The sequence below is a fragment of the Columba livia genome, chromosome 2, assembly GCF_036013475.1.
Source record: "Columba livia isolate bColLiv1 breed racing homer chromosome 2, bColLiv1.pat.W.v2, whole genome shotgun sequence".
NCBI classification, from domain to species: Eukaryota; Metazoa; Chordata; class Aves; order Columbiformes; family Columbidae; genus Columba; species Columba livia.
In genome coordinates this window covers 94,508,550-94,534,480 of record NC_088603.1, presented here as the reverse complement: position 1 = coordinate 94,534,480, position 25,931 = coordinate 94,508,550, and the positions used below count along the sequence as shown (strand labels likewise).

The 25,931-nt window shown below is 38.8% G+C and overlaps 1 protein-coding gene across 23 annotated transcripts in view; it reads right to left on the bottom strand.

Moving 5' to 3' along the window:
* The window catches only part of LOC102098626 (poly(rC)-binding protein 3), a 524,682-nt gene that overhangs the window by 398,453 nt on the left and 100,298 nt on the right, over positions 1-25,931 (bottom strand). For 16 of the 23 annotated variants that reach the window (XR_010470368.1, XM_065052857.1, XM_065052853.1 and 13 more), the window contains exon 2: positions 21,758-21,895. The exons of 4 other annotated variants lie outside the window; for them this stretch is intronic. Coding sequence is in view for 1 of the 19 variants with exons in the window: in XM_065052875.1 (XP_064908947.1) it covers positions 11,541-11,598 (58 nt within the window). In the remaining 18 variants the exon portion in view is untranslated. Of the gene's footprint in view, positions 1-11,539; positions 11,599-21,757; positions 21,896-25,931 lie in introns of those variants that run through there. 3 more of the 23 variants (XM_065052875.1, XM_065052878.1, XM_065052856.1) reach the window with 1 other exon arrangement.

The window sequence follows — 25,931 nt, the reverse complement described above, 5'->3', positions numbered from 1 at the left end:
GCCTCATACTGTGGGGCAAACTCAGACTTGCAAATCCCACAATGCACACACACAATTTTTGCATTTTTTGGAGGACACAGAACTTGTTAATGGCAATATCTCAATGATCAGTCTGGGGGGGAAAAACCCACAACCTGTCATTGACCTACAACAGTTACTATCCTTATTAAACATGATTCTTTAAAAATGAGGCAACTGTGGTATCCCTGGCTTTCTCCTCCTCTTCCCTTTCAAAGCACCAAATATTGAAGAGAAGCTTTTGTTTAAAATGCTCAGTTACTGCCAAGTTGTTTACTTACCTCTTAAATTTTATATTACAACATACTGCTGTAGTAAAACTGTAAGCACAGATGAAATAGCCACCTTAAAAAGCTTCCCTCCTCCTCTCCCCCATTGTGTAAGGTGCACAATTCACCAGAAGGCCTCAGTTCCATACTTTTAAGATGAGAAATAGCTACGGTGGGCTAGAAATGAATTATAATGAGGCAAAGTGCTCCACTTGCAGGGTAGCTGCCCTCAAGTACATCAACCTACCAATTACAGTTGCAAAAAACATTCAAGACTGAGATGTGTGAGAACAAAGATGGAATGAGGAGACTTCACTGACCCATTTTCAGCTCTGCAGCAAGGTTAGCATCCCTGCCTAGGGGTAACAGACTGTTCTGAACCTCCTGCCCTACGTGTTGCTGGTTTTGTCTTTGTTTTGTGCTTTCCCCTCTCTTGGAGGAAGAATATGCCATAATGAAGACAGGAATGCCTTTTATCATAGATCAAGTCTACCTAATTCTCATACATGCTTGCAAATCCTAGGAACCACCAAAATTCCTTTCAGTGGAATGCCTCTTCACTACCAAATGAGATTGACCCTCAGAACTGCACCGCAGAGCAGAATGATCCAGACTGAAAATTGTGAGAGTCATTACACTTAAATATTCAACAGTTGTTACTATTATAATTTAAATCAAAGGACTTGGTGTGATCTGTGCTTTGTATACATGAGGAATTATTTAACATACTTGGGAGTGGACTTGGATTCAGTCTCGTCGCCTTCACCTTAGTCTCTGAGAAGGCGATGGAGCAACTCATCTTGGAAACCATTTCCAACATATGAAGGACAAGAAGGTCATCAACATGGATTTACAAAGGGGAAATCATGCTTAACCAACCTGATCACTTTCTACAATGAGATAATCAGCTTGGTTGATTTGGTTAACACAGTAAATGTTGTTTACCTTGATTTTAGTAAGACTTCTGACACTGCCTCTTAGTCTCCGACAATGTGACAAAGCATGGGTTAGATTAGTAGACAGCAAAGTAAGACTGGAAACTGGCTGAGCATCCAGGACCAGTGGGTTATGACTAGTAGCACAAAGTCCAGCTGGAGGCAAGTTATCAGTGGCATACCCTGGGGGTTTCTACTGGGGCAAATACTGTTTAACATTTTTGTTAATAACCTGGATGATGTGATGGAGTGTCTTCTCAGCAAGTTTGCAGATGACGTGAAACTAGGACAAATGACACCAGGTAGGTGTGCTGCCATTCAGCAGGAACTGGGCAGGCTGGAGAAAAGGGCAGAGAGGGATCTCAAACTTCAATAAGGGGAGGTATAAAGTTCTGCACCTGGGTAGAAATAACCCCAAACATGAGTACATGCTGGGGACCAAGTGGCCGGAAAGAAGCTTTGCAGATGACAACCTTGCAGTCCAGGTGAGCCACAAGCTGACCATGAGTGTTTGTCAGCAGTTCCTTGGCAACCTGTTCCATCTGACCTTGCTTGAGCAGATAGATTTGACCAGATAATCTCAAGAAGTTCCTTCAAACCTCAACCATTCTGAGGTTCTGTGTGAGCAGAAGTCTAGGTAGTATCAACAGAAGTTCGCTAAATTATTTTAAACAATATAATAAGAAAGATACTCGAGGTTTCTTTCATGGATTAGGGCCAGACTGGGCAAATAAGAGGACTCTACAGACTCCTCATTAACCACATTTAGTGCAAATTTAGAAACAAGTCACAGGAGTGACCTCCAACAAATGCCACAGTTTGGATCACATTGAGTCTAATTCTTTGCTCGGTTCTGGAATAAAAAGAGCAAACATTAAATATTTAGGCACTGGAGCAACAACACCACAGGAGCTGAATCAAGACTCATATCACTTTCCAGATTTCCAAATTCATTTCTAACAACATGAAAATATTGCAGCATCAGCACTGTTCATTTCCTTTTTCATAATCTAATGTTGGTTTGTCTTATATTGTACAAATACCCAAGCCATAAGTTCAACGAATATAACAATGTATTAGTGCAAAGTCACATGAAATTACTTCTCTGGAAATTGTGATGTTGTAGTGTTAAGAAGCTGATCTTTTTCTCCCTGTTTGAGATGGAAACAAATACTCTGCTCAGTGAGAATGTTATGGTGAGGCCATGAAACACCTGATAGTGCATACCTGTAGAGGGGAGGTAAGGAGAGGATGATACATCCCTGCTGTGACTTGAAATCCCACTGAATCCCAAACCCAGCCTGAACCCCAGTCCCAGCCTTGTGCTCAGAGCAGAGGGCAGGTATCTGGCTGTTACTCTACAGCAGGAGTGTCAAACTCATTTTCACCAGGGGCCACATCAACCTCACTGTCGCCTTCAAAGGGATAAATGCAATTTTAGGGCTGTTTAAATGTAGGAGTAGTTACATTTATACAGTCTTAAAATTACATTCAGCCTTTTCAAGGCAACTGTGAGGCTGACATGGCCCCAGTGAAAATGAGTTTGACACCTCTGCTCTAGGGCTAAGCCATTCAAGAAGAGAGAGGAAGGAAAGGGACAGAGTAGAAGTCAGGCTTTTTCTTTCTTTTCAATTTGTTTGGTGAGCACACACTTGTTCTTTCACTAAAAGGTTTATACCAAGTTCACTAGTGAGGGAATTGACTGGTATAGTTACAAAGGAGTCAAAAATGTATGTTTCATACTGCGATTTCTACATATTTTCCCTTCAGACTATATTAAACACTACCTTAAAAATCACTGTTAAGCCTGCCTAATTTTTTAAGAAATGATAGTATGTCCAACTGACATAGAGCAGATGGCTCTGATCTCTGCAGGTGCAGCAGTGCATAACTGACTAGAGCAGATACAGCTACTGCCAGGCAGAGGAGGGGAGAAGTCTGTGTAGCGGTATGGCTCTACAAATTCCCCAAATAAAGCTATGAATTGAATCACTTGATTTGTGACCACCACCCTGCCCCACACAACGTCAGGCCTTAAACTGTGTGTTAGGAAAATGTTAAGATGTACTAGGGAATTATTCAGTTTATTATGGGAATACTGACTTGAGAGATTAAATTCAGGTTAACTTTGTATTAGAGGTATTTAGTTTCAGTAGCACTCACTTTATTTCCTTACAAAACTCTAAAGCTTCCTGGAATTGGAATTACTAGTAAAATAAAAACTCTTCTTGGAAAATTTCAGCAAGTATCTTTTTTCTTGATTATTGAGGCAGAAAAGAGCAGGAAAGCAAGAAGATTTGGGAGATAACTTCGAGGATGAGTGTTCAGCTCCTCCCAGGAAAAAAAAGCATTGTAACAGAACATCATCTGCAGATCTGAAGATGCAGTATGAAAGAAAAAAAGTCTCCCAATCTTCAATTTAAAAAAAGCTAACAGACAATTTCACTTCTACTAGAGGCTTATATTTAGTAGACCATGTTTTTTAAGATGTTTAAATTAAGCCAAAGATGAGTATGCCTGTGTTTGAAGACATGTCAAGGCAAAGTTCCTCATCCCTGCTGCCTTAAAACCACATTATCTCTGTAGTAGAGTTAATAGAGGGGGAAAAACAAACCACAAAACAGCATCACTAAAAAAGCCTCAAACATTCTAATATATGTTTTCTTTCCCCAAAATGTCATAATCTGTGGAAAGGTGATTTCACTCAAGATATATCATGTGCAGTGCATTAGACAGATTAGCGAGCTAAAAATAATGTTACTGTGTGCATGTGATAGGGAAAAGATGCACTGTGAGTAATAGCAGAACAGGTCTTGTGGAAGGATAGGTTTTAAGCAGTGCAGAGTGGAAGAAATTCTAAGCTTAAACTGAAGTCAATGGTAATTTATACTACCAAGTACAAAACGTGATTGAAATGGCATCTGGATTCTAGATCTTATCCTGGACAGGTATAAAAATAAGTATTGAACAGCAAAGTTTGTATTAATTGAGTCTCATGATGAAGTCATAGGAAAAAAAAAGTATTTTATTACACTTTCGATTGTGCATGCATGAATCTAGAGTAACAGCTGATATGGATGTTATTTCGTACATCTGAGGCTTAACAGGGGGCAGAATGGAAAACACAGGATGCAAGGACTTTCATATAGCTTTTATAGATTTTGTAGTTAAAAGGTGCTTTATTACAAGGCTGAGACTGGACAGACAGGAACAGCTATTTCACAGTCTTAGAAGATTTAGTAGCTGTGTGTTAGCACCTGTTACATTTATCTCAGATGACATCCAGGAAACATTTTAATAACACCAGAAGGGAAGTGAGAAATTATTACAACTGTTTTCCTAGTACTTCAGAATGGGAACAAAAAGAGAAGTGTCAGCTCTCTACTGGGGCCTATATATACTATATAATACTTGTTAAAAAAAAAGGAATACCCCAAAACACCCACCCCCTCATCCCAAAATGCAATCTGTCCATATGCTTTCTAAGAATTGCTTTGTTATCCAAAGTTGTAATGCATCTCCTTATGTCTTTTGCAAAACCCATAGCCAATTTTAACAGCTTTTCTCTCGTCCCCCAAGATGCTAATTGAAAAGGGAAAAACTCTGGCAGTGTGGATGCAACTTACATCTTCAAAAAGCAATTTCATACTTATTTATCATAAAACCAAGAATGTTGAGGGCTTTCATTCCCTCTGTGGAGGTAAACAGGCAGGGGTTAGTTTGAGAAGAGACCCTAGACTGTCTCTTTGGAGCAAAAAAGCAGACAGCCTGATCTCATACAAGGTCTCCCTTGCTTTGGGTCTGCTAACTGGCACTGTGTTAGCTGTTAATAGTTAATACTAAGTAAATACTAGAATTACATGGTTGTCTTTTCTGAAACACAGGATAGACATGTTCAATAAACCATGTCATTAGGAATTAATTCAAGTCACAGTCAATTTTCAACTTAGAAACATTTTTGTTGATATATCATAGCACTTACAAATCCTAATCACAAGTCAGGATTCCACCATATTTGAGGCTGTACAAACACAAAACAACATATATCAAAACATTGCAGTAATTCTTTGTAGCTGAAAGAGCTTTATACTCCCAATTTTAAGAGCAAAAGCCAGCTCTTGGTGCTACATCAGAGCAAAGATACCAATGCTTGCCTTCCTCTTCACAAAGCAATGCTCATCTGTGTCTGTTCTGCACAAGTTCTGATTTAAGTAGCACCCTAAAACTGATATGGGACCAGACCATATGACTTAGAGGGACTTAATTTATACTGCCTGGTACACATACATTCCCCAGACACCACTCTTTCTTGTGCACTGACAAAAGTGGAAAACTATAGTTCCTGTAATGTCAGTCATGGAGCTTCCAGAGGAACAGAGGAGCAGTTTCTATTTGTGAAGATATTGACTGATGTAGGTAAGGACACGTTCAGGTTGTGAATCTTCAGAAAACACATTTTATCTGTACCAACACTTGCACCAGTAGGGTCTTTCCACAGCTCAGAAATCCACATAGATACATTATGCAACATTGGCATTCAAAAAACACAGAATGAGGTATCATTCTCTTAAAAGTTGAGGAATATTTTAAATTTATCTGAGCACTCAAGCAATGGTCAGACTACTATATCCCATGTCACACAGAACTGGACAAATTCTCAAAAGAGAGTTACAGAACAGCTACAAAGTGTAGTCTTGCATGGTAATGGGAAACAGAAGGAAAAGGCTGGAAAACATTTTGTTCACACAGCTAATATAATAAATTACTTTCGAGATTTTTCACAATGTGTGACTAGCTGTTGTTTGCACTCAGACAATAGGTTTTCTGCTGATTAAAAGTCCAAGTGATTGCCCAAGTCTATCCAAAATAAAACTTAAGGTTGAAATAGAACATAATTTTTTTCCACTCTGAATGGAGAATGTAAAACTTGTTCTTGGATACTACAGTAGCATATGTAGGACTCCAAGAAAAAGAATTCCAAACAGAGTTGTAAGAAGTGATTAAAAGTGCAGATCCAAAGAAGTTACAGTCCATAGGACAAGATAAAGCAAATGAGACATGCACTAGTCTGACAGCAGTTCATTAAATTAACCACTAGTGCCCTGGCTCAACATGTCTCCACATCCGCCACTTCAATCTCTGCTTTCCCTAAATCCCTGCTCCTACCACACAGAGTATTCTAGTCCACTTATCAAGTAAAATAGACAAGAAGCTGAAGTGTTCTGCTCTGTTTTTCCTCTTTATTTTCTCCATCTTCCTCTTATTCCTACTGTACTGGGTCTCATGCTAGCCATGTCAGAGACTTTGCATATAGCAACCAGTGAGAGCACCCCTGTAACCCACCACAGCTTAAAAAAAGGGAGAGGTTCACAATCCTCCTTTACAGGAATCCAGCATCAAGGCTTGACCTGCAATGGGTCTTGCATCGGCTACTGTAGATGCCATGCAAGCCCAGCAATGCACTGAAGGAAATGCAAGGAGTTGATGGTGCCAAAGAGACAAAAAGGCAGAGGAAAGGAAATACAGAGCATATGACTCTCTATCCTCCCACCACATCTCACTCTCACCTTCACCCCCTTCAACCCAATCCAGCCATGGTCATCCTAGGCTGATGGCCCTGTGCTATCAAACTCATTGGAAACTCACAGTAAAGTGTTTATTGTGCCATAGAAAAAGATTTATTTTTCTTACTACTCATTAGCTAATGAATCATCTTAACAAGGCACCCATACTGTTCTCAGCTGATGTGCAGTTCTAATCCATTTTTTAAAAAGTTAAATTAGTAACTTTAAATTTTAATATCTAAAATTCAAATTTAAACAAGTTAAATTTAAGCATCAGCTTGTATATCAAAAGGGCAAAAGACTGCTTCCTTGTATAATTTTTTGTTTCCAGCATACTTGGGGAACAACAACAAGACTAACTCCTGTTTACATCTGTAAATCAATTAAAAAAGAAATCTGATTAGGACGTTGTTAGAATTTTATCATCGTATAGTCTAATTAGACTATACTATCACCTACAATAATTGTCTAATATTAGAAAGTTAGTTGGTCTTATAAACACAAGGTTCTGGGTACAAATTTCAGTATAAATTTTCTGTCAAACATACTGCTTGCTAGAAGCTGAAAACCTTCAGTAAAATGATAATATTTTGCCCAACAGCTTTTATAAGCCAAAACTTCTAGTTGATCAGCCGGACTCCAAACTTAAAACAGACCTTTTGACATGAACTGATTTTGCACTGTTCAAAGATGTTTTTCTACAAGCACAATATGAAAAAATTTCAAAACATCTAAAGGTTTCATAAAGCTGAAATAGAATCATCCACACTGTTCCTTTGTAATATCTCTGAAAAGATGTGATAGCAAGTAGCTTTTCTAACTATCATCTTAAAGTCATAGTTTAAATACTTAAAGAGTCAAAACATATTACACCTGAAGTAGGTATATTTCCTTCTTATCCTCATCTCTTTCATTTAAAAAATTACTACATTTTTTGTTTGTTTTGAAGGAGTGAATGCTTGGATCAGACTCCTTTCTCTTCCCAAGATGCATTTGTTTTCATATTGTCCCAAGTACTGCTTGAGGAAGATCAGCACCTGTCCAGCAAACCAATAACTGACAAAAATCAGTCCACAAGAGAGAAAGGGAACAAGTTGTTTAGTAGAAACTTCTAGAGGGCCAGGAAAGCAGGGCACGTGGTCAGACTGAAAGTCTTAAGAGAATTCCAGCAACTACAGATGTATCAGTCTCCTTATTAATCCTGTATATTTGCATACATGTATGTAAACATGCAATTCTGAACTAACACTTAACTACACACATAACCTTTGGAGAATATTTTAAATTTTAAAAATACACCAGGTTCAAAATGAAGCAATGCCATAGTACCTACATGAGTATATCTTGAGATACGCATTTCAGATTTAAGAGTATCCAATTCCCTTTTTCAGATACAAGCTGTCTGGATTTTCCTCCCCCCCTCCATCTGATTTTACACAGATTACTAGGATTTATAGTAATTCTAGTGCAACAAGAAGGTCAAGTTATTAGTCGTACTTGTTTGTAGGGGCAGGAGGGAAGGCTCATTTGTCATACCACAGGTGAAGGGGTTACTAATGAGGCTTGGTCTACATGAAACAAGGGAAGTATTTCAACTTTGCTGTTTAAGAGAGCATCACACCAACCAGTGATTATAAATTGGTATCACAATGAGTAGGATGACCCTTAGATCAGACCTAGTTTTAAAACACATCCCACAGCTTCACTAATAAACCATGTCTCCTTTCAAGAATTAAGTGCTTTAAAAGACAACAAAACCAAGCCAGCATGTTCCAAACATGATATTCTAGGTCTTGAAAGGGTATTCAGGTCAATCCCTTATCACCAAAGGCAAACCCCAAAGGTAGTTTTCCGAGGGCAGATAGTGATCCTTAGACTGCAACAGCAGATGATAATGGAAAAGAGATGGATAACACCAGCATTATGGTCCTGTGGAACTCAAACTCTTACTATATTCATAATTAAAACAGATATTATTCTCAAAGTAAAACACAAACAAAAAACAGTAACACTGTGGAATCCCACAAGGCTATGTTATAAATGAATGAAACAAACTAAACAGTTGCTCTCCAGCAACCCGTGGAATTTTCATGCCATGAAAGCAGGTACAGTCAAATGAGACAAAATGAGCTCTCATCATTTATAGTTGGCTTACAAGTCTTCAAGTAAGCTGTCAATGAAATTATAGTGAAAAGTATGATGTGAAACAATAGTGGAGTGTGATGTGAATTATAGTGAAGAGACTGGTATGAATTGGGAACAGCATCATTAGACTACATCAGGCAGTACTGTTAATTAAGAAGCAGATGCTATGCAGGGTCTACAAATTGAGCAGGAACATAGTATTAGATGAGCCACACTGCCCTAAAAATGATTCTTCAGTCCTATAACTATAAGAACAACTGCAAGGATAAAGTAGAGAAACTCTGCAGTGATATCAAAAAGGTCTGGCAGCTGCTTCTCAATGGGAACACAGACACTGGAGAGCATCAGCTTTACCCCCACAAAAGCACAATTATACAGTGAAGTCCATGCATGCCAAGTCAAACAGCAGAGCAAATTGTGAGTACAAATGACTCAGTAATAAGATTTGTTTGGACCATTCATGAAGCATCAAGGTGATGGACATCTGTCAAATCAGCAGATGTAAACTAGATGAATGTTATCATTATTTCAGAAAGCACAACTCTGCCACAAAAGTAAATACATCAATATTTTAAAACCTATAAAATAGCAACACACAAATGCAATACCCTCCATTTTCTGCCTTGGCAGACAAACCTGTAAGTAGGACTTCTATTTACACAGGATGGCATGAGCAAGACATAATATCTAATCCAAACCACTTTTGATAGCCTCCGTGGAATTTTGTTCCCTTTACATTTTTACAGAAACAACAGCATTTCCATCCATTTTGGATGCACATACCATAGGCCACAAGTGTTTGCCCCACCTTGGCCCATACAGACCACCAGCTCATCCAAAGTCTTTGAGCTGTCTTGGCTGCATTCACTCCTCTTATCCATTTCACCTCTCAGTGTATCTGGGCAGCTCTGAACTGACACTGTCTGCAAATGAAAGAACATTATTCCCTTTTGCCCAGCAAAGCAGAAAGTGTTTCCCCAGCCTGCAGTGCCCTCCAGCCTAGGAGGACTAATATTAATTGATTTAAGGACTAGTCATTCTGGGTGAGGAATTCTACTTCGGTGAGGCAGGGCGGGGCAGGCTGGACACATTTTGAAGTACAAGTAGACTTATTAACTCTTACGATCATCGCTGACCAGAAGTATGTGTTAGAGGAGACACTTTTTGACAGCCTTGTGCTAGTTTTGAGTGTGTTTCCTGATATACTGCTTACAAGGCTCATGGAAAACTGTGAAAAACTTACAAATAGGCTGTTACAAATAATTCTGAATAACTGTCATTCAGCAAGCCTTTACAGACATTGTTGCCTCCTTAGAAAAAGAGATTGACTGAGCACATTAAATCAATACAAGCCCAAGCTGATCCTTGGCTTTAGCACAAGATTGAAAATCGTCCTTCAAGTGTTTTGGACACTTTTCGTATTTCCTTCAAGGTCTGAGTAGGAGTGACTAGTCTTAAAAATTCTTGATCTACTCTGGGTCCTTAACGACATTACTTGAATATTCACTATTACAGTGGGTCAGACTGCAGAAACCATTATTCCACAGAAACCATTAACAAGAAAGTTTTACATTATCCGAGGTCCTCTGTCTGCCTTCCTAACCCCTGGCAACAACCAGAAAGTCCCAATTGTCCCGATATCTAACAGCTTTAAGTAGCTGAAAACAAAACATCTTTTCTGACACCCTCCCGCTTTGCCAACAATGAATTTCTGTATTAAAGCTTTGAAGAGCATTCAAAAACCCATGAGTTTTGCAAAATAAAGCACAGAATCAGCCCTCAATCACCATTATTCCAGAAAAAATAGAAAATATGTCCATTTAGGTCTAAAGCAGGCCTTTGCTTTTCCTAATTTGATAACATGTTGAGAACTGAGAAGCAGTACCATTATATTCTAGTGTGTTCCCAGTATATGCACAAGGACATGCACTCATGGACAGTAACAGGAATTACAACTGTGAACCAGGAGCTAATCTGTCAATCAGAAGGAGTGGGACTATTTTGATTAAATGCAAAAATTCTGATAAACACAAGCCACTTTAGGTGTCCATGATTCTCAGAGATTTAGGGTGCAATTCCTTTGAACCTAAATCAGATATCTAAAATAGGTCAGATTAATTTGACCCTAGCTTTACCTATTTCTCTCCAATGATTATACTGACAGCTCATGATGACTAAATTAGACAAAGGTATCCAAAGTTAGGGGAGATTCATCTTACTCGAGATGCCTAAATGCTTCCAATAAGCTGTCTCTCTATAGAGGAGCCCAATTTCTATCAAGAAATTTATTTATATTAGGAAGCATCAATGCTGTAGAAATTGGTGGGAAACTAATTTGAAATTCTCAGCAACTGTAGCTTTACACATACTAAAACAAGAACAATTTTTTTTAAAAATGAAAAAATAAACAGAACACCCAATCAAAAAAGCAAATCCCAAATCCCCGCTGCACTCACCTGAAAAGACACGTTTCAAAGGCCTTAGTTTATTAACTCTCACAAAAAATAAAACCTGAGAAAGTTTCATAGGCAATAGAAAGACAAAGTCATTTAAGCTAAAGGAAAATACTGGCAATAACACAATACAAATAAAGTGGCTTTGAACTTACCTTAGTCAAAAATTAAGAGGCTTCCAATTTTACAGGAGTTCAGCTGGGGATCAACCAGTCTATAACAGAGCAAAGAGTCCTGCTGAATTGAAGATACACTATTACAGCTTTCTCAAAGGGGCTTATATACTACAGCAGCTGTAATAGCAAGAGGGGATACAGAGTGACTCAGGACATCCCTTCCAAGCCTATACTCCTAATTTTTCTTCCAAACAGCAGAGGTCACACTGATCAAAGAGCAAATAGCACCAACGCTCACGTAATTTAAGACAACTTCAAATCTCTACTCTTCTTTGTCCGTCTCACCAACATCTCAGCCTCATCTGTCTTCCTCTGACCCTAAACCACCACTGCCACATAGACTAACCAGCCCTATTTTTTTCTTCTAGTAAAAAACTTCCACCATGATACTGAAGAAAAACAAACAACACAAACAAACACACACTTTCCAATTCCTTTTCCTTCATTACCACAGGCATGGTACTATACAACTACACAACAGAAAATAATTTTAATTCACCATAGCAGCATCCTTAGTTATACGCTATAAGATATTCCATTTCAAAGCTAAAGGATAATACAAATAAACCACTCTGGTAAAGCACTTCCTGTAGGAAACTGGAGATTATTTTACACACTTACAGTAACTAATACAAGATATAATCTGGAAATCACATCCTACTTACATTTGCAAGGCGTATTTATCTCATGTTTTCTTACACCAGCACAGCTCCACAACAAAATAAAGTCTAGTACTAGCTGGTAGAAACCAGCTAAGAACTGTCTGTAATGAGAAGATAGCTTTCACCTGGACCTTATAGAAAGGTTCTCCTCTTTGAGAGTATAATCGAATACCATATGTGTGAAAGCAAAACAGCAGCACTTGTGGAGGTGGAATTGACACTCAAAAAAATGGCACTTTCTAGGGAAGCCTGCATGCACTTGATGAGAGTATATGTTATCTAAGTAAAACAAAAAGCACATAAACCAGCTGTAATGTCTGCACTGAGATGTGAACTAGCATGAGTGGAAATACTTAAACAAATGTTTGACAAAAAGAATAGATGAACATTCATGAAAACAATTTTAAAACCAAAAATCAGACCAACTCCCAGCTCTGAAGAGTGAACAGTACCCAGAAGTACGCCTAATTCTCAAATTCAATGTAGCTACCTCAGGAGAGGGCTGCCATGCCATCGCCAGTCTTTTCATGCTCCCCACTGCACCACAGTACATAACATTCAGTGACAGGGTCCTGAGGTACCCGTAGTTGTATGAAACCTGCATGTTAGGGAGATGCATGTGCAGGGGGTTGCCGGTACTTGAGCACTGAGACCAGTTCTGGGCTCCCCAGTTTAAGAAGGACAAGGAATTACTGGAGAGAGACCAGCAATGGACTATGAAGATGATTAGGGGACTGGAGCACCTTTCTTACGAAGAGAGACTGAGAGAGCTGGGTCTGTTCAGCCTGGAGAAGGCTGAGAGGGGATCTCACGAATGCCTATAAATATCTGAAGGGTGGATGTCAAGAGGATGGGACCAGACTAGTTTCAGTGGTACCCAATGATAGGATGAGGGACAACGGCCACAGAATGAAGCATGGGAGGCTTCATCTGAATACAAGGAGAAATTTCTTTACTTTGAGGGTGCCAGAGCACTGGGACAGGCTACCCAGAGAGGTTGTGGAGTCTCCTTCTCTGGAGACATTCAAAACCCGCCTGGACACATCCCCATGTAATCTGCTGTAGATGAACCTGCTTTAGCAGGTGGGCTGGACTAAATGATCTCCAGAGGTCCCTTCCAACCCTAACTATTCTGTGATGGCGGTAGAAGATGTCCTGTACAGCAAAGTGCAGTAAGTAGCTCTGTGCTGTCTGGCAGGAAAGAGAGGAGTGTGGTGGGTCTAGGGAAAATGTGAGTTGGTGCTGGTGGGAAGAGGGGAGTTTCATGTAGTGTGTGGTATTAAAGTGATGGATACCATTAGGAGATGTATTTATGCACTGCAGCAAAAGGTGTTTGGAAGTCCTATTTAGGCCTGACTAAAGGAAAGGTTTTTTGAGGCAATTATTGAGGGGAAAAAAATAATTATTCAATGGAGTAGGCAGTGATGCAGGACAGCAGTCATTTCCTCTATTTCTGGTGAACCCAGACTGATTTCAATGACCCAAGTCACATTTTTTTCAGTTAAACTATGATGGGAAAAATACAACCTTTCAATCCCTGTTGTAGCTGGAGCCTGGACTTATTGCTCTTGTGACAAGATGATGGAGGATGATTCACATGAGCTGTTATTGCAAGCGTAGCAATATTTGCATAACTAATCTTTCCTCTGATTAAGCACTAAGAAAGTCATGGGGGCAAATCACTGAACCTAAGCAACTTATTGAAAAAGTAAAGAAAAATAGGAGGCAAAATTAAGTGGCTTTATGTGATACTGTCACAGCTTGAAGCTAGTCCAGAACTCAGTGAAGATTGTACTGACATCAAGGGAACTCTGTTACGAAGAAAGAGCATGATGTTATAAATGGGAAAGAACAAGTAAAGTATCCCCTCCAAAATGCTGCTGATCCGGGTGAGAAGGTACATGCTGACTACATAGGTTATTTCTGGACAAAAAATTTTTTCAAAAAGACGCTGTTTAAAGTTTTCAGAGATGCTAAAAAGAGTCATTGCTGCTCTTAGCCAAGCTCTTCCCCACTAATTGCAATACAGCTGCTATTAGCCAATTTCCCTGGCCTCTCCAGCTTCCACAGTGATTTAAAACTCTGATAATGTTTTTCATTTTGTTTCTTCTCTAGACAGAGGCAAAAGCATCTCCTCTCCAACAGCATAACACAGACTACAGACAGCCTGACGCCAAAGCTTTCTGCAGATCAATATATTTAATGCATTTGAAGTCAGTAAAATCTCTCAGGCTAGTCCCGTGTTGCCTGAGGAAAAAGCAAGCTAAAAAGGCTACAGTGCTATGTGAATATGGATTTAATATTCAATTTGCTTAGTTAAGGATCTCTCCCTTTTAACAGAAACCCATTTAACTTACCTTGGGTTACAATTTAGAGTATGTTTCTCAAAGGGTTTTAATGAATAAGGAGAAAATGTAGCAAGTGGAGACAGATAAGCTCAAACCCAGGATGGCAGGTGGTATGTTTGTATGTGTTAAGACAAAATAGTGAATAAATCCCAAAGACTGTAGCAGCAAAAATGTTACCAAGCTCATCACATCAATTCTCTTTCTCCCCATCTCAGATTTATTTTGTTCATTTGAATATTGCTCTAGCCACTCTGGCCTTTCTCACAGGCTTTCCTCATTTGCTTAAAATACCTCTCATTTTCATGAACCTTTAGTCTTTATTGCTCCAAACCATCTTTCTTAACCATCGATGAAGTTTTACTGCCTCTTAAACACAAAAGCAAGAGGCAAGCACACAAGTAAGGAACAGTCATTCTCCTATCAAACCCATCAGAAATATTCTCCTTTCATTCAGCCTCAAAAATTCCCCAGGGATTTCCATTCACTCTACCTTCTTCCACCCTCCCACTCCACAAAACTGTGTATCAAGAAAAAAAGGAATAAACCTCACTAAAACAGCTGCCATACTTTTCATTTTTATTTTATATCCATCAAAAAACATGATTATATATTACACTAGCCTCTAAAACTCTATAATACCATACCACAATTGTTACCTTGCTGTGAAAAGCTTTAAAAGCTACTAAATAATGGTACCCCAAGATCACTATTTGCCTTGCAAAACAGAAGCACTCTTTATTGCTTAGAATTTGAAGAGCAACTCAATATATTTCAGCTCTGTTTACAACCTATGGCTGCCAGAAACAGTGAATAAAATAACATCTTCCACCTTCACATGGTATTAACTATGATGCTCAAACACACATTGCTTTAAATGCAAATACTAATTATTTCATGCTAGTATTTCAGCAAGAATGAATGCAATTATTTCATCAAAGGAGATGCAGTGGGAGGTAAGCAAGGAGAGGTAGCTGTTACTGGTTTGTGGGAAATAAATTGAGTCTTTCAGTCATTTTTTTCTTGTATGGATTAGGTAGTTAGAAAGAGAAATGTTGCTTTTCTGTTACATCAAAAGGTCTGGCTATGAAGTTCCAGACGACTTGTGCTGCTTTCCTGAATACTAACAGTCCAGGTTAACCCAATAATATCTTGCAAAGTGTTTTTATTGAAAGTCTGGAAAGTGAGAATCAGAGTATATCACGCAATCATTAAATTTATTTTTCTCTCTGAATACATCTCATTCTGCTACAAATCTTTATTCTGGTATGTTATAGTGCTACAAGAAAGCGACATCCCTGACACAATTCTAGGAGGGTCTGACTCCAGCAGCTCTCAAGAATGGCCTTTTATTCCTTGGTAGCAAATATGTGAGAAGAGCAGGTGAACTATTTCATCTGGGTTCAGCACAGCAGAACAGGACCAAATTAAAGGAACAGCTCCAGTGTTTGGCTTTTGCACAACGTTGTCTTGTGTTTGAAAAGGCAGAAAGCAGCTATGGGCATTGCACCTTGGGACCAGGTCTGCCTGATGTGTTGGGCAGTGGCCCAGCTCTCTGCGTGTCTCTGCTTACCTAGTCAAATTACACATGCACTGCCTTAGCCAGAAGCTTTACGTGACACCTGTCAAAGTTCCTAAAGAACTCAGTGATCAAAAAAGGGATAATCCCCCCTCAGAAAAACTGTCCTTATATAGGACCTGAGGCTTCTAATGGCTTGAGGTTCTTGTGACAGAAAAGTTTAGCCTGGAAGCAAGTAAGTAATAAAAATCTGAACATGTTCACATCACAATGCTAACTCTGCATAAATTTCTCATCGAATCGACTCTTGCTAGCTGCTTGCCCCCATTATTCAACAATGCATAACAGAATATATGCATTTTAGAAAACAAGCACCATTTCCCATGTGTCTGTTCTTCCTTGTGATCTACAGAAAGAAGTTTTTGCTCATGCTTTCTGAAGAAACAGCTGTAATGTCACATAAGAGCTGCATGCTAAACAGGCAAAAAGATGTACTGTGAGATCTAGAAAAAGGACCTTTTTCTGTTTTGAACTTGTATTCTCAGGGAACTTGATTGGAATTCATGTATCCTATACTACAGGTCTCAAGCTTTGCACATGATTTCCCAGTCCATGAAAACTCTTGTTCTATCTCTTATATTTATATATGGCATATGTAATGCTGTAGCATCTAGAGTCCAATAATACCGAGTCAGGCATAAAACAGAAAAAATACTCTGCCTGCAAACTTATACTCCTTTATATGCCAGTGGTGTGGGTAAAAACTCCAGTATAGTCCATCGGTATATGGACCAGGGGCCAAATTCCTCTCTGCTGTATATTGGAATGGCTCAACCAGTTAACTTCAAATAACTCATGCCATTTCATTCCAGCAAAGAGTTTGCCTCAAGGGTTTTGTAACACTTTTGATCATAATCACTAAAAGGGCAGTAATCCACAAGCTCAGATGAATTAACACGCTAGGTTTCTATGTCACAGAAGATGAAAAAGCATTTGTCTGATAAATTAAAACAAAAAACCCAAAAACAATACAAAACAAACAACAAATCAGAGTGTTGTCAAAATAAGCATGTATATGACAGTTCCAAAATACAAATTATTTCCTCCTAACCACATACAAGGCTAAATATTAGGGATGGCAGGACATAACAGTGCTCCTCTGGAAGCTTCTCAAGAAGCAGGTGAATGCTGCACACTTTAAACTCCGACTCACATATGGAAGACCACTGAAATTACTGGGACCATTCACCTCACTGTGAGGTGATCTACACCTCTGCTTCCCAGTGCCAGACTAGAAACCTTAAAAATTTTTAAGTGTAGCTGATACTACACTTGTTTTTTGTAGCCATGAAAAGAGTTACACCAAGAGACTTCCAGCAATAGCAAGAGGTAAATAAGAGGGTACAATACAATACTGCTGTAGGCCTGGATTTGTTGCACATATTTAATTATTATTTTGAAGGAGAGGTAATGACCAACCATTAATTCAGTCAGATCTGAAGAAAGCTGTTAGGAAATTTTGAGAGACCTCTGATTCAAACAGGGACTGTGATGGCAGGGGAAATGTCAGGCTGCCAATTAGAGGTCTGATGATTAAGTTGAGTAACAGGAACTTCTCCTGTGGATCACTAGATCTTGAACCAGCTGTTATCACTCAAGAAGTTTCAGGTGAGTAAGTCCTTCCCCTAAAACAGACACACATTTGCTCTAAAAGCAGCAATACCACAATTAAAAAATAAAAAAAAAAAAAAAGGCAGTACTGGAGTTATGACTTCTTATAACTTCCTGGAACAGCCTGTTCTTGTAAAAGAAACAAAGAACAAAAAAGAAACAATAGCTGGAAAATATTAGGGTAATGAATGAAAAACTTGCCCAAAAGACAAAGAGACATGCTACAGAAATACAAAACCAAAGTCCTTTTCTACATAATTATTTCTGAAGAAAAATCACTTTTATGCTCTTTTATTCTGCTGTGATTCTGTAAAGATCTCTTATTTGTGGAAGTTTCTACTGTAACTATTGCAGAGCATTGAAACAAAATGGCCTCAGTATTTTCAGTGAGACAAAGAATAAAAGAAACACGATGACTTTATACAATAGTATGGAGAATGTAAATGACAGTGCCTTCAACAGAGCACAAATAAACTGTATTAAACATTGTTGTGAACTGTCAATAAGTGCATCTATAAACCATATTTAGGTTAAAAGAGTGAAGACAAAACAACTTATATTTTCTGCTCAGGTAAATAACTCTAGGTGAAGTTGACATGGATATGAATTCAAAGGCCCAACCAGAAACAAAACCCAAGCCATTTCATCTGCAATAGTCTGGAAAAGAACAGCAGTTCTTTAGTGAAATTACTATAAGAGGACAATCTTAGTACCATATTTTGGTAGGAGAAGAAATCTTATTTCTCTAGGTGGGTTCTTGGTCAAGAAGAAAACTGGATAACAGATACATTTATGTGTCTGAATATGAAAACTGTCCCCAGAAAACACTTGTTCAGGGGCTGCTGAGGCTCATTTCTTGCTCTATCTTACTCTTTGAAGTCCCACAAACAACTTTACCTCAGCAACAAGGTGCTCATCTGAAATTCAGGATCCTCTGTGAACCTGAAGCAACACCTAAGCCCAAAAATCTCAGATCTCTTCAGCATACACCTAACAGGCACAGGCAGATTGGCACTGCTCAGAAAATACCCTTGTTTTCAAAGACTCAGCTGGAAGCCATAGTACCCTACATTACACAAGCATACAGCTGAAGCACTCAGGGATCTCATTTCCAGGCTCTCCCCACCCTGAGGCAGCATGGACACACACTTTCCAGCAGAACCACAAGCTGATCTGAAAAACAGGAGTGGGGAGTGGTCCACTGGTACGAGTTCAGCCCACCAGAGCAAAGCTGCAAATTTCACACAGCTGGCAGAAAGCCTGGTGAGAGGATAGCACAGCCCAGTGGCTGGGTAACCTGGTAAGGAAGGGAAAGTTCCTCTGTTTCACACAAGCAATGAACTCACACGTATCTGTCAGGCTGTGATGATGAGCACAAAGTATGATGAGTCCTCTTAAAAAACCCTGCTATGGGGACCTACCTCCAGAGAAGACCCGGGACTCTGCAGCATGTAGGCACTGGGCTGTGCTCAGCCTTTGCTATGGGCTATTTCAAGGGAGTTTCTGCTGCGTTTGCAGGTTTCCACCCAATCCTGGTATGCACTACAGAGGGAGATTGTGTATCCCTGCCCTATGCCTTTACTGAGCCTTCCTGGGACAGGTCACTGAAGACACCTGTTTCAGCCCTAAATAGGACAGCAGAGAAGCACAGAGACTACATCCTGCCTTTTGTTCTTACACGTAAAGCATTTCTGGCCCAACATTGTAAACACTTCACTGCAGTGGGAAGTGTATTGTGTCTTCTATATTTTGATTTAACTGTCCTCTGTACCTTGCAGTTGAGGACAAAAACATGGTCCTTGTTATAAATTTCCTTACCATAAGACTACAGACACTAACGACAAAGAATAAAAGAAAACAACACTGGAAAAAAAAGAAGTGCATTAGTTAGACAAAATAATGGAAACCATAAATCACTGGAGTGACAGGACTAAAAGTGAAACCTTTAATTATACATTTAATCATTTACCAGCTTCTTATTTTCCCTATAGTAATGTTCAGGAAGCTTCAATAAAACTTGAGTTTGAGGATGATTTTCTTTTATATGTGAATTGCAAAAGCAGCACACACAGACGTGGTTTTAAGAATAAAAATCATATTAACTTTAAGCTTCAAATATGTTGACATCTCTACTGAACACCTTTACTGCTCTCAGTCATACAGTCCCTCACTTAATGGCGTCACCGTGTCAATACATATCAACTCCATCTCCATTGCACAGATATTGTATAAAATAAAGTAGAACTAAGGGGGAAATTAGCGGTGCTTCATAAAGTACAGTATTAAAATAAGAGAGTGTAATTACATTCTTGAAGAAGATACTGTGTTATTTATGAATTATGGACAAACCTGTGCCCACAGACTCTATCTGCTCCATTGCCTTTTCCACAAGGAGGTAAGAAGCAGATGCTAGAGCAGAAAAATTACTCCCCAGTCCCTGAACACCTTTTCTTATGGATTCCAGAGTCCAGCAACAGAGAGCAGGGCCAGTTGTTACTGTTGCCATTGGGTTCAGCGTGAGCAAAGGAATTACCTGATTTCCATAAAAACTCTGTGCACCAGCATAATCTTTCATCACAATCAGAGTGCTACTTACTTTAAACAAAAGAAAACAAGACAAAACAAAAAGTAAAAAATAACAAAATACTCCTTCTTCTAACTGGAGAGTAAGGCAAAGTCCAGACAGCCTTCATACACATCCCCTCAAATAATGTGCAGTAGGAAAAGCAGATTTTCATCAAAGGTGAAACACTGTTTATATTCTAAGAAAACAACATAACATTATACTAAAGACATCATCTAGCAGGAATTGTAAAGGCACTATTATACTACTAGATATTGCATTGCACATCAGAGAGCTGTTGGCAGGAAAGTACCTGTCTTCTGGAGCACCTTTCATTTTGTTCTATAGTGTTGTAGGCTCTGGCAAATTGCCTTAAGATTCTTATCTGGGGTGGGCTGTCACACAGCTTGAACCATAATTCAACTGCATCCACTGGGCCTGGGTTGCAGGGAAGATGGGTTTGCTCTACTCATTTAGCTCATGCTTTATTGTCTCAGCACAGCAGACAGAAACAGATGAGGTCTTGCCTATATTTAAGGTATAGAAATAGGCAGGATCAAACACAGTGGAGAGTGACTTTCAGCCACGCCAAGGGAGGAGGACAACATTTTTAATGTGTCTTTCGTAGAGACACAAACCACCAGATAGAGGACCCCAAGGTAAACTTCCAGTTTTCTTTGGATTTTCTGCCATGTTATTAATCTGTCTCAATCTGCATTGTCTTTTTGAAAAATAAGTCGTCTTCTGTACATGGGATGCTTGAATCTGTTGGACTGGACTGCTGGTACTTGACAGACCTTCTGGCTCACTGTTATGAACTGGAGGAAATGCTGCAGACTCTGCTGTGGTCTCTGCCGCTACCACTCATTGGAAGAGGCAAACCCAGAAAGAAATGGGGATTGTATAATTAGGTTCTGACTGTCATAGAATCAACTACACATTTGTTTCTCTACTGGTTAATTTTTTTCCATTGCATTTTGTAAGCAAGAAAAATTGCCTGGGGAAAGCAGGGAACACAGGCCTAGATCTGTAGGAATCTAAGTACAGTCAGCCCTGGGTAAATGAGTTTTCTTCCTTTTCTTTTTTTCCCCTTTTGGATCTCTTTTTCAATCATGAGGAGTTTGGACTGATTCAGTAGTAGTTAGATATTTCTGTTTCACCCACCCAATTTGAAAAGGGCCTTAACAGCAAAACATGCATTAAAAGCCCACAACACAGAACTGCCTATTCTTTTAACTCCATGTTAAAGGCTTAAACTAAAAATATGGAAGACATTGGCCTTAGTACTTCTGAACACATGTGGGGCACCAGTGTGAGAGACCTGGCAGCAGGAGTCATTTTTATCATCATATTCTCAATGGAGACAAAATTCCTGAGGCAATTTTTAAAGTTGTGTACCTGACAACACATGACTGAGGTGCTGGGACATTTACTCACCCTGCCAGCAGGATGATCTGTAGGTCTTTGGAGCTTTTCTCTCTTTCCTGTCTCTAGTCCACTCATGCATCAGGTCCCTTAGAGAGATGGGACAGCCAAGTGAATTTGTGTTTCTTGCTCTGGGTGTAAGATGTTTTCCTGTGACAGAGAGGATATAGAGACCAAATGTGGCATATGAAGGCACTGGAACAATAATTTCCAATCATACTGTAATTAAAGTAGTTCCTACATCCTGCCTTCAACAGTAACCAATATTGAGGAATAAAAACCCCGAGAGATGGTTTACAAATAAGCAGCCTGGGGGAATCATTGCTTACTAAGTGCCAGAATCTTTTATGCTGCCCTATTTAGTTGTAGAGAACTAACGTGTATGTAAAGGGTTTCCAGTGTTTTACTCTACAGTAGCGTATATCGATCTATTCTACTAGTTAACCAAGCACATTTCAAGTAAGTTTTTCTTTCATCAGCGTTAAATGCATTCATTTTTGAAGTTTCTATCCCACTGTTCATGTAGTACAGCAATGACCATGACCCTTTCTGAAATACTCATTCAAACCCATCATTCTACGCATATTCTCTTTCCTGTACCTACTCTAAAATGTCTTTTCTACTTGTTTTTCACTCTATAATGTCTTCCTTAAAGATTATGCATTGGTTTTGTGAGTTTTTTCATACTTATCCTCTTCAAAGATGAGCTGGTCAGACCTAATATTCTGCAGAATGGTGACCAAGCATTTCTGTTTCCCTCTTTTCCTCCCTGTACCACCAAGTGAGCTGTGGGAGGCCAGTTCAAAGTCAAGCGTGATAACCATCTGCAGTGCTTTTCTGCTCCATCTCCTTCTGAAAATCAGTACATCTGATAGAGAAGTGGGAGAGGAGAACTTGGAATGCACTCGTCAGTCGCACCCTCTATGACCGCTGGGCTGACTTGGTTCAACTGGAGAAAAGCAAACATGCAAACTCCCAAACATACTGCATTTAAGAACATTATTAAAAGCAGAAAAGGGCAATTGTCTAGCTTTGAGGAATTCAGATCTCACCTGAATGAGTTTTCTGATTTGTCAACTGAATAGATAAGAGAATTGAATAATCCAGAAAAAAATAATCTAAGCAAGACTGGGTAATTAATATCCTCGCAAAGCCTAAAACACAAAGGACTTTTATCACTAAGAGTATCTTTAGAGGTGAAACTGAAATGCCTCTTCAGAGATATTTCTCTTTTTCTATCAAAGGTCATGGGTATCAAAATCTATCGTCTCACTTTAGATCAGTTATAAAGCTACTATAAATAAAGTCTCCTATATGGCACCTTGTCATTGATTCCCACTTCAGTGTAATCAGCACTGCAGACACAGGAAATTCTTAAAATAAACAGCAGTATTCTCTAGTTGCTGCACTTAAAATGGAGTCACAATTTCAGTACTTTTATTTAAAGACATTCACTGTAATTGCATATTTAGCAAACTATTTTATTATTGTTTAGATGAACACAATTATGGTATCAAAATACAGTGTAACTATGGCAACAGTAATTCATAGTTTACCACTCTCTTTACCTCTAAGCAAATTAAGTCATTTTGCTGACTTATTTCTCAACTATAAAAATATGATAATTTCCAAGGAGCAGTGTTAGCATTTACTGTTCTAAGAACTACTCCAATACCTTCTATGACAAATGTAAGTACATCAATATACTTTTCAACAGCAAGCCAAACCCTTGTAGAAATATAATGTTTTAATATCCTTCAGATTACACTGGTGTATCTTGCTGAAAAAGATTTGGGGATGTGAATATGGAAGGGTGGGAAGTTAAGAAGGATGACCTGAAAAATCTAAATCAAATATTTACATCCATTTTTTTGACAGCTCAAACTTGAATGTGTCTCCTGAAAATCAAGGCAGCAAAGGGGCCCAGAGGAGCAAGCTGCTTGCTGACAACAGCCTCCCCAGTGCACAGGGACATCCCATCTCACCATGTAGAAAGTCATGCAGGCATAGCAGAAGGGTAGAGTGGAAACACAGAGGATGAAAAGGCTGGGAGGGTTACTTAGGAGGAGTGCTTGGATAAAATCGAGGCAGCTAGAACTTGGCTGGACTTGAAACTGATGAGGGACATGAGGAGCAACCAGATGAACTTCTGGGAGAACATCAGCATTAAAAGGAAGGCTGAGGAACAAGTAGTTAAAAGAGCCTGGTGAATCTGCATCCTTGTAGATATTCCAAACTCAACTGAACAAGGTCTTGAGCAAAATTATCTAAGTTTCTCTCACTTGGCATCATTGTTTATGCCCTCCAGATGGCTGTTTTAATCAACATGATTCTGTGATTCTATGAAATACCTAATTTGCCTGCAGTTTTCTTCCCTCTGAATAAAAGAAGCGTGGAATTGAAAACACACACAAACACACAAAAGGTAACCATTTATTTTGTATTTAATACTCTTCGGAAAGAAGGGGTGCTGAATTTGAGTATAAAATACTGTGAACAGAGTAAAACTCTTAGACCACTATTAATTGCATTTTTATTTTTTATCCTTCACTCTTTATTACCTAAATGATTTTGTAAGTCATTCACCTTTTTCTACTTTTTTACTTTTATTGAATTAATGCAGAATGATAGAAGAAGATTAACTGATGATCTAGTTCTCCTCAGATTCTTGACTGATTTAGTTAAGCTCCAAGTCTAGACAGGTGCTAGGATTGATTAGCACAGTTTGGTAGGCAGCTTTCCCTGTGCCACATACTGGCAGTTCACAAATGACACTATAATAAGTGTGAATAGATAGGACATGGAGATCTTGAGTCCAGTCTTCACAAAGGGATTTACGAGGCTGCTCATTTCCCTGGGTAGAAAGCTTCCACTGTACCATGGGATGGCACCAGAGTGCAGACACTATCATTTGTCCAGGTGCATGCTCCATCTGTTTCTCCCTTTTTACCTGTTCACTTTTACCCAAGAAAAAGCAAGAATTTAGTACCACACACTTTTCAAGCCTGAGTAAGCAGCTTAATTATTCAGACAAAATATCATTGATTTGAAAGTGTCTGAACAAATGAATTTCAGGCTTGCTGACCTCATTGAGAAGGACAGCCAACCTTCTCAGGGAATTTCCAATTATGTTACTTACAGTTCTTGTTTCTTTCTTTTATTTCAGGGGCATTTGATACAATACAGCGCAACTTCTGGGATTGCATGCACACAGCTTCTTTTGAAATCAGAGACTTTGCTTAAGATGCAAACCTTCAACTTCCTCTGAATTCAAGAGCAACCTATGTGCACCCAAAGAAAATATACAAATCAAGGAAGCTGACAGAAATGATAAAAAAATAAAATGGCAGGCTCAAACATCCACTAAAATTAACAGGACTGCATATGACTATGAATGTGCTACTCTTAAACATGAAGTAAATCTCATACTCTGTCGTTGACTTCTTACACCATAAATTCAAGTTTCTCTAGTATCATTCCACAGAGTCATCTTCCAGCAAGCCACATGTTTTTTAATTCAGTCTTTGCAAGTGTAAGAATTTAAACAATGGACGATTCTTTTCCCCGGTGTTCACTTTTAACACAGGAGGCATGCTACAAAATAGGGTACCTATATACTACGTTTGCTAAATGTAGGCATGAAGCAACTTCCCAGGCTATAAATGGACCACATTACTCATTATGTTATTTGCTATAATAGTTGAGCACCAATGAGTTGCAGAGCCAAAAAAATCCAAAAATGGCTACCCAAAAAACTCTAAAATTAAGTTATTTGACAGATAGTGATTAAAGCTGTATACCCCTACTCTTTATTTTATGAACAATATGTACATTATATTTATCTGGAAGAATCCAGTTTTAAAAACTCTAACATTTTTCATAAAAATAGATTTTATTATAGAAAACAGTGCCTTTCCATAAGAGCTTTACAATTGATTAAATAGGATGGCTTGTCCTAAAACTCTTACATGATTGCATGCAAAGAAAACAGATGGTCTGTGTAACAGTAATTTGATTTCTTCCAGTAAACATTACTCATGATATAGAAAATGCTTATGTTGATCTCTTCCAGAATGATGTGTGAGCTTTGCATCTCTCTTAAAATGAAGCCTGTAACTCTGTTCAAGAAACAGCACAACAGCTCTGGTTTCCTAACAAATCAAATAAAATCAGGTAGTCTAATGCA